Source organism: Sebastes umbrosus, chromosome 19, assembly GCF_015220745.1.
Source record: "Sebastes umbrosus isolate fSebUmb1 chromosome 19, fSebUmb1.pri, whole genome shotgun sequence".
In the NCBI taxonomy this organism is placed as follows: Eukaryota; Metazoa; Chordata; class Actinopteri; order Perciformes; family Sebastidae; genus Sebastes; species Sebastes umbrosus.
Window position 1 is genome coordinate 3,508,676 of NC_051287.1, and position 14,194 is coordinate 3,522,869.

Genomic DNA, 14,194 nt, shown 5'->3' on the forward strand with positions numbered 1-14,194 from the left:
AACACACAAGAACATCACAGGACCTGCAGCAGGACGGGCAGCGGGACAATGTGATGTACTGTATACTGTATATTATCAAACTCTGACCAAACTTGGACACTTTTAACACACGTTTTATGTGCTTCAAACTCTTACACTCATGCAGAGAGAGCAGATGCCAAATGGGACTTCCTGATAAAGAATAGTAGTCAATTAGATCAAATGACCTTTCCTAAAGTGTTCACAAATAATTATAAAATGTACTGAAACTAACCATTTCAAAATAAATATATATAATACTTCTGAAAGTAGGGTTGGATGGAAGATGTGTTTTTGTTTATCTGTTGGTCTACTGCATCTTCCAATTGGAAATAGATTTCCATAAACTCAGGTTACTTTGCAAGGAAGTAAGTTTAAATACCAAATGCAAGCGGCCTATTAGCAGTCATAAGAGGCAAACTCTCCATTACTGGCTCAGTCAAACAACTGGCAGGCAGGAAAGGCAGCTCTAACAGCCACTGATTGGCTATGTGGTGTTGGAATAACATATTAAAATGCTAGAATTTAAACAGACAGATCTCATGTTCCAGTGCAGGTGCTGCTGCAGTGAACCTGTGAGCATCGGCTGATGTGAAACAAGCTGGTTAAGGGCCATAAAATAACTTAATTCTTGGTGCAAATCCAACTTGTGCAACCTGATGACGGCTGGTGGAGGAATGAGGTTATAGAAACATTTGTGTTTTAAAGCGCTTAAAGCAGAACTTGCATAAAGGATTCAGTATGAGATTGTTCATTGGAAGACGGCCGATGCAGATTTTTCTTCTTTTTTTTTTTAAAGGGACTATTTGTTACTTTCAAAAATGCTTGTTAACAGCGACACCTGTGGCCGTTAAGTCAACGAAAGTCAGCGTCGGGCTCGCGCCTGCTCGCTCTAAATAGACATGAACGAGCATCGCTCAAAACAGTGAGGCGACACACGTCAGCTAAAACCACAATATCACTCAATTTCAGCTGCTTGGCAGTAATGTTAGCTGACCAGACGAAGGTCTCTCCATGAACATGATTTAGATCTGAACCTAGTGTTGGCTTTTCCTGCCTAAGTGCAGGCTGAGGCAGCGGGGCTCTGCAGCGTGTCTCCCTGTTCTCTCCGCCCGCAGCTGGAGAGAGCAGAGGAGACAATAACGTTTCTCTCTGCGGAGCCCCGTCACTTCCCAAGACACGGGAAACCTCTGTTGGTCTGAAGGAGCTGCAGCATTTATTTCTTTCCAAACGTCCACTGTCCAGTTCACTAGATATTCTCAGAGCTAAACTAACTCTTCTGCAGTGTGTAGTGAGCGCCCGTTCACGTCTAGAGGTGGAGCGAGCTGAGCGAGAACGCGCGCTGTCTGAGTGAATGCGAGCAGGCAGAGGAGCACAGGCAGCGGCCACACACGAACACGCATATGCGAGGGCGCATGTGTCCCGACCCGGTACATTTATACGCTTAAAAAGTTACAAACAGTCCCTTTAACTGTTTCATGGTCTTCTCAGCTGTTTGGTAGAGAACATTTTGAGTTGTGATCTCTTGTAGCACTCACTCTAACAAGTATGTTAGATTCCCCCAAAGGCTCCTAAAACTGAAATCATTTCTCATTGGTTTTTTTCTGGGCGGGACCATAACATGTGCAAAATGACTGAATGCTGAAAGCAGCGTACCTTGGTGATGGGAGCCTCGATAGTCATGGAGTGAATCCTGGCGACGGAGGAATATCTTCGATTCTGTAAACTGGGAGCTGCAATAAAAAAAATAATAATGATTTTATGTATCATGATAGTGTGCCACGTTGATCGTCATCCCCTTTAACTAACATTAATAATGTAACTGCACAAAAATAGATCACATGGCCTACAACTGTTAGCCTTCGTCAAAGGAAAGGATGTGAAGAGAATGTACATAAAAGGAGAGGAAATGTTAATATAAAGCTAATGAAGGGCGATAAGAGAAAGAAGGAAAGCGGTTTGATTGAAGAAGAAGACAAAGCAGCTCTCGGCTGAGAAACCTGAAAATAGCAGCAGAGGTGTCAAAGTGAGTTGAGGAGGGAGGTGCGTAATGTCATCAGCCCACGACATCTCTCTTTAGGATCTCTTTAGTTCAAGCGCCAACCCTAACACCGTCTGACTCATCTCCTCTTTCATCCTTTGTGTTCCCGCTTTTACTTTCTATTCCCTATCGTTTCCTGCATTATCTTTCACACACAAACTGGAGCTCCATTCATTCAAACAGAGGCTCAAAATAAAAGATAATGCATTTTGAATGGTCTTACCGTCACTACCGCGAGAGCTGAGTGATCTGGCGTCAATTGAATCTTTCCTCCTGTCCCGGTGACGTAGAGAATGGCACTCTGTAGAGGGGGAAGAAAGGGAAGAAATGGACATTAAATGTACAGCATGTTTAGACTTATGTTTATACTGCTATAGGTGAATCTCAGCGTACATGAATACATGAATATGCCCATCTCCTTACACTGGTATATGCATAAGGACAATTAGAAATGTGGTGAGGAATGTTGCATGAGGACAACAAGGAATAGTGCCAAGCCCCACCAAAATTGGGGCTCATCTAAATCATGCTATTCTATGATTAATTATAAGGTTTTCTATAATTACCAGTAATGTTTTAGGTTAAAAAAATACACCCATCCAATGAAGAGACATTAGAAACTGGTGGTGTGGTAAGGTTACCTGACTGAGAGTGTTCCCCGCTGCATTTCTCCTCCTTGTTGAACTTGTGGACCTGACAGACAGAGAGAGCAGAAGCTGATTAAAGTCGAGGTTTTGGACGGCGACCAAGAGTCACGGCCGGTTTCGCCTTCGCTGTGAGGAACATAATCATCCTAATTTCCTGCTCCTTGAAAGCAACACGCTGGCAGGATTACTTCTGTTGATGAAACCCTTACTGTGAGCCAGCGATTTGATGTTTCTTTATACTTTGAAGATATCTTTTCATCTCACCTCAACAACCTATTATATTTTATTTCTTTAAATGATCAGGCTTTAAAAGGCACACAATGAATGTAAGTGTTCACAGGCATGGAGTCACGTTATTGCCGCTGACTCTACGTTCTCAACACGCTGTACTAGAGATACGCATTTTAATTTTATTGTCCACATATTATATTTTTCAGCTTCACGTTTGTGCATTTGAACTTTTGATGTTTCTTTTTACCCCCAACCCCATTCCCTCAAGAGGCTTTGCCTTTTGCCAGGGCGCCATTATAAATAAGAATTTGTTCTTAATTGACTTGCCTGGTTAAATAAAGGTTCAATTAAATTTTTTTTTTTATTTAATTTATATAATTTTATATAAATTACATTTTTCAATTTAATTTATATATTTTATATATATATTTATTTATTTTATATTTATTTATTTATTTTATTTTCATTTTCCTTCTTTTTATTATTACTTTAACCATTTGCTCTTGTGTTGTCACAGGTTGTAGGAGGGTTGGCTTGGGATATTGTTCTTTGTAATAACCTGTAACCACTGCAAATTTGAAGTTTTAATAATAAATAAAAAGTTTCTATTTCTATCTGTTGCTTTTTTTTAAACTTTAAACCCTAAAATTTACCGTTTCTGTAGTGGAAAATTAGACTAAATAATCCGTTCAGTCATCAGCAGGTGAGGAGCTGAGCCCAAAACAGAACGTTAGAAGTGGACACCAAATACCAATTTGTCAGATTATGTATCATTCTGATATAATTTTGCATGACAAAAAAAAAATACTATAATTGAATATAAAAAAGATCACTTAATTATATTAAATGGCATCTTAAGATTCACAAGAATTACGTTTAATAAATGTAAAAGAAAACTTTAAAAACAATTACCGTAATTGTGAACTCTACAGCACATTTGCCATGTTCACTATATTTTCGTGCAGGTGACAATGAGTACAGTACATCCTGTTAGTCACACCGAGGTTATGTAGATATGGATAAGTAGAGCCGGTTTAATCCGGTTACAGAAGATTTTCCTCACCCAGTGACTCACTGCACCTTTACATCCTGCTGACAGTGCACTGTGCACATCTCTGTATTGGTGAGCGGCTACATCCAAACATATTTATTCCTTTTTGATGTACGAAAATCAGAAAAAAAATTATTTTGATAAAGAGAAATATTTGTCAATTACATTTAAATATTTGACTCCATGTCACTCTCACACAATTGCTCATTTTCTCTTTTGACAGCCCCCCCTTTCTCTAAATTTCAGTCGCTTGCTCTCAGGTCTCCAGCGTGTCCCATACTGAGTAAATAGGATTAAGACAGTATAAACACTTCTAATTACATACAAGGTTGCCAGATTTTTCTGGCTACGTCTTAATGGGCTTCTTGGGCTGCAAAGCACAAACAGACATCTCAAAAAACATCTTTTGAATTAGCTCGACTAAAGCTGAGACTATGATGACCCTTAATTGAGAGGGAAAGACAAACAAAGCTGACCCCTAAACCTGCTGTAAGTCTGAAGTGCTTAGACAAATACTGCTAACTAAACAACACTATGAAATGGAAACCGTGGTCTACAGCCAAACGTCTGGGTGGGAATAGATGAGGAATAATGTGTGGTTTTAAGTGCTCAGAGGAAAATGTCCTAAGCAAGGATACAGTATCAGATCAGGGCTATCCTGAGAGGACCTCTGTGGCCTTGGGTTGTCAAATGGATAATAGTGTCTCAGTGAAGATGCAGTACATGACTCACGGTGTGATTTAGTTCTAGTCATCAAATACTGAACTTTTGTTCCTACTTTGCATCATATAATATGTGGTGAAAATGCATTTTTAAAAAAAGGGGGACACCCTGATTAAACCCATTCAGTTTGACGCTGCATGATTCAGGTTGTGGGGGATGACTTCCGAGAATGGGATCAGCCGCTGCCATGTCTAAGGATTCCCAATCCCGAGCAGGAATGAATGCCATTTGGCTTTGGCAAGCAGACGCCAACGGCTGACTCACCTTATGTCCACACGATGAAAGAGAGCAATGAGCTAAAGCTAGTCTCTGTGCAGCTTTGCCTGGGGTATAAATAGCCCTGGCGCCTGGCTGCCAGCCCTCCCAGGCCTTAGCGGGGGATCCTGGTGCTTAGCCGTAGCTTAGCATATATGACGTTATTGGCCTGGAACCCAGCTGAGAGTAGCAACACACCTGCTTCAGAGTAAGTGTGCACGCTTGCTCAACAGAGCTGGATGTCTGTGAGGCTGCATATCCCGTTGAAGTATTTAAATCTGACACTTACAGCCCGACAGTTCATTTGAAGTATTTATGTAACACTAACTGCCAACAGAGTTTGAGTCCAGTTTGGACTCAATCATTCAGTTGTCTACCAGGCTTGATTGGGCCAAGATGTGCTGTAGCATTACGGACATGCTGATGGACATTTGTTCAAGCTCCACAACAAGAAACAACACTGTAATCTTCAAAAGTGGGTTTAGGTAGCAGCATTTTTCTCCAAACAGCTGCTCTACTACTCTCAATAAAATGAAATAGATCATTTATCTGTGTAACACATTAATCATTTGACTCACCTGATTATTGTTGTCAATGTGAGGTCTCTTGATGGCAACAAAATGTCGAATCTTCCTGTTAAAAACAAGATAAGAGTCCGTCAGTAATTCTGACTTCTTGGAAATGCACAGTGAGCACTTCGGGCTGATTAATCTTAGCTTACCCTCCTTGGCCGATGACAGGTGTTATCTTCACATGTTGTTGTACACTGTCGCCGGACTTCTTCCTGGCATAGTAAATGCCCTGCCATTCCTTCAGAGACAACAGAGCAGTCAGGCAATGCTACAGTCTCATTTCAGAGATGCGTGGATGTAGGGATGGATGTGTGAAACTCACCTTTCCTTTTTTAATACAGGTGTTGATGGTGTCCAGCAGGTCAGCTCTGTTCTTGTCACTCTTGGGGAGTTCAGTCAGTTCCTTCCCGATCAACTCTCCCTTGTGGTAGCCCATCATCCGCTCAAACGCTGGGTTCACGTACTGGAACAAAACCAGGAAGACGTAGAGTTAGAGAGTAGAGTTAAAGTTTAGTGATATTCTATAGTTTTTCCCACATGACCTGACATTATTTCTGCATGATGACGCATGGGTCACAAGTTTAGAGAAGCAGACAGGAGTATCGGCACGGAAGCCAAGCAATGTACTGCTGTGTGGATGCCTCGTGTTGTGCGATCCAAAAGTCACACAATAACACAAACAATCTAACCGATCGAGGCAGTGGTAGACCAGCAACTCCCGTGTTCTGCGAGGTAAAATTACTGCTTTTGTCAATGGAGACTGGTGGCTTTTAAGAAAGCATAGATAACGGCTTCAGTTCCCCATCAAAAAGGGCTGTCTGACGGCAAGATAAAGTGGTGAAAATATTCTAAATATAGCGTATATTTAAACTGATATAGATTTTGTTTTAGGTGGGCATTTTTTTTGATGGCTAAAATATGTTTTTCTGCTGCTCCCGTCAGCTGCTTTGACTCGCCATCAGACAGCCCTTTCCAATGGGAAACTGAAGCTGTTATATCGCTCTCTTCAAAGCTACCACACTCCATTGACAAAAGCAGTAATTTTATCTCGCAGAACATACATACAAACCCACTTCAAAAATCCAAACGAACCCTTTCAGTTATTACAACTAAGCACAGCTAACTTTGACTCAGCTAGTGCTAGCGTTCACATTATTCATAACCTTATTATTGGCTTACTTTGGTAACCTACGTCACTGCTTTTTGCTAACGGCTGAGCGGGCGTTTCCATTTGAAAACCTTGGAAAAGAACGCAGATGGACCCGCCATTTAAATATGCACAAAAGCACTGTATCCGCAGCTGAAAATAGTCCTCATCAAATGCACTATTTACTCCTGTTTGAGTAAAGTTTACTGAAAACATCTGTGTATATTAGATTAGATTTTAAAAGATCTACACCCTTGGGAGTGTCGCAGACTCGCTGGGGAAGCCGGAAAGTATTGAGAGATGAACATGTTGTTGGTTTTGGTCTTTTCATGGGATTTCTTTACAATAACAAAAATATAGAATATCACCTGCCTCATCCTTTAAAAGAAAAGGTTTGAGATCTTGCTCTTTCTGATTCTGTATGTATGCATTGTATCTGCATGTCTGTGCATTATCCCTACCTGTATTATGTGGTCCTCACTCGTGATCTCCACAGCCTCTTGACAGTGCTCCAAAGCAGTGAAGACAGAGTTACAAGCCCTGTGGATCAATAAAGCCACAGCATCTCATGTTTAGTAACTCCAGCACCAACATCACCACCTTGTATTTGTATGTATATGACTACATGGTATGTGTGTGGTTAAGGTGTTTTTCCTCTGCTGTACCTGAGTTTGAACTGGCAGCGCACCTCTCCATGCTCAATCTGTATGAGCTCATTATAGCAGGCCGACACACTGCTGTTCTCCACAAACCTCTGGAGGCCAAACAAGGTTAAGTGGTGTTAGAAGGAGAAAGAAAGAGAGGGGAGTGGAAAATTGAATGAGTCAGGATTTACTCAGTAGCGACTTGTTTTTCAACCTCCTACGTCATTTTCACACCATCAAACAACGCTGACAATAAGTGCCTTCTTCAAAAACCGGCCACATGCTGCTATTTTAGTGTGTGAAGATTCTTAGAGGCTTAATAAAAAGCATCTATCATAAACCAGGATAACACATTCACTCTGCTATAAACACACAGTCACAAGCGAAGGCAAGTTGTTGGACATACTCTGCTAAATCCAGCACAGAGGAGAGGAAGAACAGATGGCTCCTCCTGGTCAGCCGGTCTATACAACGACAGAAAAGACTCATTACCATCTGCAACCACAATCATTTTCAGAAACATACTTGTAGTGGTCCACATTTACCGTAAAACTTCAATTAATAGCCCGGCTTTTATTCGCTTCAATCACTGAACTCACCCGGCCTATATTTAGGAAAGGTGTCTATATGGGAGAGGACTTTAATTCCTTTCGCAGAACACCTGCTCAGCAAAGATGGAACATACTATCAAATTGTTTATTTAAACCAGTAGGAATATTGCATGTAGATAAATTAGGCTATCGAATAACATATAACTTATGAATCATTCATTTGATCGAGCTCCGAGACAGTTAAAGACGCTTGTTTTACACTTATCCTCTTAAAACCCACCTGCTTCATGAATGGGAAGCATGCAAAGGACGGAGGCTGTCCATTATTTGTCTATGTAAGCAGCCATGCAATGCATTCTGGTAGTGTGGTGGCACCATTCGAGAGACGGGGCGTCACGTCAGCCGCTCCTCATTTGCATAAAGTTGAGGTCTAGGCTACTTTATGCAAATCAGGGGCGTCCGGCGCGACTCACCTGCTCCTGAAGCTCCCTAAAGACTTTTAAACGATCTAAAATAAAGACCGATTTAGCAACGACACGGCTTATCTCGCATAAAATGTTTTCAGAAACAGATTTCGGTGAACTATTTTCATAACATAAGAGAAGAAAGTTTCCAAACGAGCCGCTATGTTGGTTCCGGTTTGGAAGCTGGGAGCAGAAAACCATGAGGGAAAGCGCTCGTCCAATCAGGTGTCTAGTGCAGCTCATCAAGCGCCCAATGCTGGGAAGTGAGGCGATCCCTCGCGATAAAAAAAACACCCCTGGGGACGCGTACCATTACTCTTCATATCCACCAAGGAGGAAGTGTTGCGTTTCATTCATGATTAACTTAACATCGATCAAAGAAAATGGTTAAGTGGAACGCCTGACATGACTCTTGCTGCACTGACAGAGTTAGGATTCAAGACCTCAAGAAAAACAGGAGGAGGTTTGGAGTTTGCATTAACTCATTGAGTCAAATTAAGATTTTACTGTAGCTTTTGAGTGTTAAACTTTTAATAAATGATACCTGTCAAACTTTCAGGGACTTTAAGGCATAACTGCACAAAACACCTACGACACAGAGGATATTAAAGTCTACAGAAGGTCAAATTATACTTACTTTTGTGGGACAACAGCCAGAATAACTGTGTTTTCAGAGGGCTTCGTAGCGCGGATCAACCTGGAAATAAAACAAAACAAATGAGGATTCAAAGTCAGCAGGAGTTTCAACAGGAGTTCATTTCATCCACACCTTGGAGCTCATGAGAAGTGGCTTGGACTCAGGTACAGGGTAAACACGTGGGCAGATTGGAGGGTGATGTCACTGCCACAAAAGAAGGAACAGAACATTTTGGTGCTTTACACAGAAACACCAAACACAACGTGTGCTTCAGAGGTTCGGCCACAAAGCCGCACTGCTGGCAGGACGTACGGGAAAGTGTCCCGGGGGTGGAGGAGGACGAGAGAAGACTGTGATTGAGGATGAGAGGAGGAACAGAGGGAGCAGATGATGGCAGAGATCCTCATGGGGGATAAGGATGGGAGGAAAAATAGTGACGAGGAAAAGGAGTGAAGGAGCAACGGACAAACAGGGAGCAGCTGCCAAACTGTGGTAATCAGGAGACAGGAGAGACGAATGGGTCTGTTCCTTTACTTGCGGAAATAATGAAGCACTTATAATAAATCGCTCTACAAAATATATGGCGGTCGCTTTTAGTGTATCCAAGAAGAACTTTGGATGGGCTAGATCTGTATCTAACAATAAATACAGCCCCAAAGTCTGCAGAAATCGTGACAGAAACAAACACAATAATGAGGAATATCACCAGCTGAATACTAAAACTGAAAAGCAAGGATGTTTAAACATAAATAAAGGGTCTTTACAGACCTTGTAATGATGCCTAGAGGGTATTCCATACCATGGGACATGCATTAAACACTTTGTACCATGGGAACCCCCGTTCAAATGCTCTAAACACAAGTCCTTTGTTCATAGATGTCAAAAAGCAGAACAACATCCAGCTTTTGGTAGTTATTTGCAATAATCAGAGGTTGGTTAAAATGTAAATGTCAAATACGTGTTTGAAATATTCTTCAGGGACTCATATATGACTTATATTCCTACATAAATCTTGAAATGCCGATGCACACCAGAAAGTAACAGGGGACAAACGCAGACCAGTATGAACTCAGCTAACACCTGGCAACAACAAGGAAGGAATGAGGTTATTCTGCAATCAAAAGAGGTTTCTGAAAAGTGGCCAGGAGCTTTTTTTGCTGTGGAAAAATGGACAAGAAAGAAAGAAAGAAAGAAAAGGCTTCTGCATGTGCCTCAGTTCCCCTGGGCTGCCATCCAGCTTTCATGTCAACAAACAAACTCACAATTTGTAGTTCAGACTCACTCTAGTACTACTCTACTTCAATAGCCACTTATGAATTGTGACATCCAGCGTCCAAGGCTTCTTCTTTTTTAGAGCAAAACACTGAATTGAGCAACAGTTAGAGCACCGGCTCCAGGCCTGCAAGTAACTCGGGAGTGCAGATTCAGGTTGCGGAGGCCTGTGGTGCCTCCAGTGAACACCAGATGGAGCCAACAAACCCTCCACTACAGTGTCCCAAAGCTATTTACAATTGAGCTGCTTTAAGACAGACTGAACATTCTTGTTTTATTAATAGTTTTAGGTAAAAACCTTATAATTTAAGTATTGATTGTTTTGTGAAGGATTACATGGTTTTTGTTATAAAAACTCTCTGACCCTTCTGGCAGGTGAAGCCCCTTTCAAACGCTTTGTTTAACGTCAAACATGAGTGTTGGTCTGAAAACATCAACAGAAGAGAAGCCGGATTACTGTGCCGGTTTAAGCTCTACGAGGAATCGCAGTGCAATGTGATGCTTAAAAGGAAGAGTGGAAAGTGGCAGCGAGCACGGCGCCAAATCTTGTACAGTATCGGGTGAACGGTAGTGGCAAGGACAGAAGAACCAAAGCACCGGCACTCACAGATTTCTGTTTATTGTGAGCAAGAAACAAACGTGTTTCAGCAAGGAGCCATGGCATGTTTCTTCCATGTTTAAAGGACATTTTGGGAAATACATTTATTTACTTTCTTGCCGATAAGTTTGAGGAAAAATAGATACCACTCACTCTCCTATTAATTAGTGAACTTTGGCGGCAACTTTAGAGGAGCTGGAAGGTGGATTATGTTACCTTTGGACAGACCCAGGGTAGCGGTCTCCCGCGTTTCCAGTCTTTGTTTCAAGCTGTAGCTTCATGTTTACCGTACAGACATGAGTGTGGCATCAATCATCTCATTTAACTTCAATAAACACCAAAATGTCCAGCTATTTCTTTAACGCCGGGGACACACTACACGACAATCAAGCCGATTTTGGGTCTGATTCCCCCCTCCTGACAAATGTTTTGATGTTTCTAAAGATTCTCTTCCCAGATATTCCTGTTATGTGAGGTATGTTGAAGAAACAACCACACAGAAGCAGCGAGAGCAGACCCAGGAAAGGCTCACCGGCATACAGCTTCGGGCTCAAAGTAGCGCGAGTGGCGTCCATCAATGACTATAATCTCGTGGTGCTTGTCCAGGAAACACTCGACGGCAGACTCGGGCGTCCGTGCGATGTTACACCTGAACCCGGCGCGGTCGCAGGCCCACCAGAAGGCATCGCTTTGGCTGTCCTCCTTGGCGAACACCAGCAGGACCTGAGGAGACAAGGAAGGAATGGACGCCTGGGTGAGATAGCGCTGCTACTACGGTGATAATTATAGGATATCTATGTTAGTAGGTCCTCACTACATTTACTACTCAGACAGGACATTCTCCAGAGCAGCACACATCCAACAACCAGACTTCAGCTGTAATATACACTTCTGACACCAAGGCTCCAGTACTACCCGGGTTACTGACATTTATGGGTCTGAATATTACAGTAACTGGTCGAACTGCCAAACCTCTTTAAGACCTGGAAAACGTACATTTGTGATTAGGCTGACATCAGCTCTCAGAGATATTTAACCCTTTATGAATCTAGCCTTTCTTCTTTTTAACAAGTATTGTTTTGGAAACATGTATATTCATGTATAGCAACATTATAGTACAAAAACATGTACTTTTTCTCCAACCCATTCCCCCTCTCCGTCACCCGCTAGACATATGAATAAATACATTTACTGTAAAAGGACAAAACAATAAATAAAATACATACAGTGACATAATAATCCTGTTACAGTTTGAATCTTTTCTCTGATAAATATGTGTGTTTCCTCCCACAGTCACGTGAAATGCACAGCTCGAGGGATTTCAAGTCTATGAACTGCTTGTTTCCTCCTGTGCAGGGTGCCTCTATGCCTTTGGCTCATTGCATGCTGGGATAGACTCCAACCCCCCATAACTCTCAATAGGGGATATAGAGAGGTGCAGGAATGAGCCCCAAAACCCAGAACTGAGTTAGCACTTTAGTACTTCCGGTTCCCTCGTCTGGAAGTCAATGGGTTTTTAGTTAGATGCCTGAAATAATGTCTGTGGTTAACACAAGCTGAAGAGATTTTAACATTTTGTTTGATATAAAATACATTAATAAATACCCAACTCGTGAATTTTTAAGCTTTTATGTGTCTTAAAAAAGCCGGTTGCTAACAAGTGGCAAAATGAGACTACTAAATGTCATCACCGATCTCGTCCTCCTTTACAGCCTTGTTGTGTATACTCGCGCTCATGCGACCGTGGTGTTGTTTGTTTATAGCCTAACGTTAGCTTTTTACTTCTGGTGATTGCATTCACACTTCAAAAATCATAAAAGTGGTGCTCATTTGTGGAGATTATCTTGCTGAACAAAACTGCAAGTATCCTAAATGTTTGTTTGCCACAGAGTTTATTATCTGCAATAATCCAAAACCCAATGGAAAAATCCCATTGGCTTTTTGTTGAGGGAACCAGGGCGATACCAACTCCCGGGTTGGCCTACAAAAATACGTCATCCCTGCAGCACTCTATAGCACAAACTAACCAATGGAGGCAGCGGTAGACCAGCAACCATTCGTGTTCTGCGAGGTAAAATTACAGCTTCTGGTGGCTGGTGTCTGGTGGCTTTGGCAAGAGAATAGATAGCTTCAGTTCCCCGTCAGAAAGGACTATCTCACGGTGGGCTGGGTGTTTCTCCAAACTCCATCTACTGTTGGTAATACACTGACTATATGGAGAAGTACCTCAAACAACCCCACCTAAAAAACACCTGAACTATCCCTTTAAAAATCACAGTAGAATTATTCCATCCATATAAACTGAGCAGCACATGAAGCTGTGTTTCATACCAGCAGACATGAAGCCTGCAGACTCATGTTTTTGATCCCACACTGTGTTTTGACCACTAACACACCAGTCACCTTTGGTACAGTGGTGAGGAAATACAACACTGCAAGAGACACATACAGTAGAGACACACATGCAGCTGGACTGCAGCCAGAGCCAACAGTACTCAGCTCTGCCTCGCAGCAGCATCACCTCCTGACTCCCGCTAAGGACAACAAAGGATAGGGTGACGGAGGGAGAGCATGGAGGTGCAGCAGACAGAGAGAGAGAGAGAGAGAGAGAAGAGAGAGAATACTTCCTGTATAGTTTTAAAATAAGACTGGGACACAGAAGGACAGGTGAGAATAGCAGAAGATGTAAAAGAAGAAGAGGACAGAGGGAGAAGATGAGCTGGTATTGGTGAGTGCTTGTGAAAGTCCACAGTCTTTGATCCCGTGCTGGCTTGTGTAACCATGGCACTGCTTTGTGTAACCATGGTGCTAACATGTGAAATTCCACACACACAGCACCCAGTCGACCCTGGGACGACGCCGGCTGCACAGATCTCTGACCTGCCACCCAAATATGTCACCAGCGATGAGCCTGGTAGGAGGCGCCGTCGGTCTTAATACACCCCAACTGATGTACACACATCTAAACACGTGGCTGCACTCCATCACACCGCCATCATCATCATCTGTCTTAGACACACACTTCCTTGAATGTAACTCACTGTTAATGGTACACAAATGAATATATGTTTACACCATTACCTGGTGACAGCGTCTTTAACAGATCATTTTTCAAAAGTTAGTAATCTCCTGCCACAAAAGCTTGATTGGGTCCAGTAAAAGCTGTCCAATGGTTCAACCAGACTGACAACTGAAAGGGCAGAAAGAGACAAATATCCCTCTGAGCAACAGCTGAATAAGAATAGAAGAAACCACCAGTCATTGGTAAAAGAAACTGGAAGCTTAGCATCAAAATGTGTGCAGATTTAAACAGGAACAGGTTCCTTTATGCAGCCCATAACAA

The 14,194-nt window shown here is 42.2% G+C and overlaps 1 protein-coding gene across 3 annotated transcripts in view; it reads right to left on the reverse strand.

The window, feature by feature from the left end:
- The window catches only part of pde8b (phosphodiesterase 8B), a 48,615-nt gene that overhangs the window by 16,887 nt on the left and 17,534 nt on the right, over window positions 1–14,194 (reverse strand). For 2 of the 3 annotated variants that reach the window (XM_037752687.1, XM_037752688.1), the window contains exons 3-13: window positions 11,384–11,574; window positions 8,982–9,041; window positions 7,736–7,793; window positions 7,351–7,439; window positions 7,147–7,225; window positions 5,861–6,001; window positions 5,688–5,776; window positions 5,545–5,599; window positions 2,701–2,752; window positions 2,283–2,360; window positions 1,675–1,751 (exon numbers count right to left, since the gene is read on the reverse strand). In XM_037752687.1, coding sequence (XP_037608615.1) covers window positions 1,675–1,751; window positions 2,283–2,360; window positions 2,701–2,752; window positions 5,545–5,599; window positions 5,688–5,776; window positions 5,861–6,001; window positions 7,147–7,225; window positions 7,351–7,439; window positions 7,736–7,793; window positions 8,982–9,041; window positions 11,384–11,574 — 969 coding nt within the window. Of the gene's footprint in view, window positions 1–1,674; window positions 1,752–2,282; window positions 2,361–2,700; window positions 2,753–5,544; window positions 5,600–5,687; window positions 5,777–5,860; window positions 6,002–7,146; window positions 7,226–7,350; window positions 7,440–7,735; window positions 7,794–8,981; window positions 9,042–9,749; window positions 9,794–11,383; window positions 11,575–14,194 lie in introns of those variants that run through there. The other variant, XM_037752689.1, reaches the window with a different exon arrangement.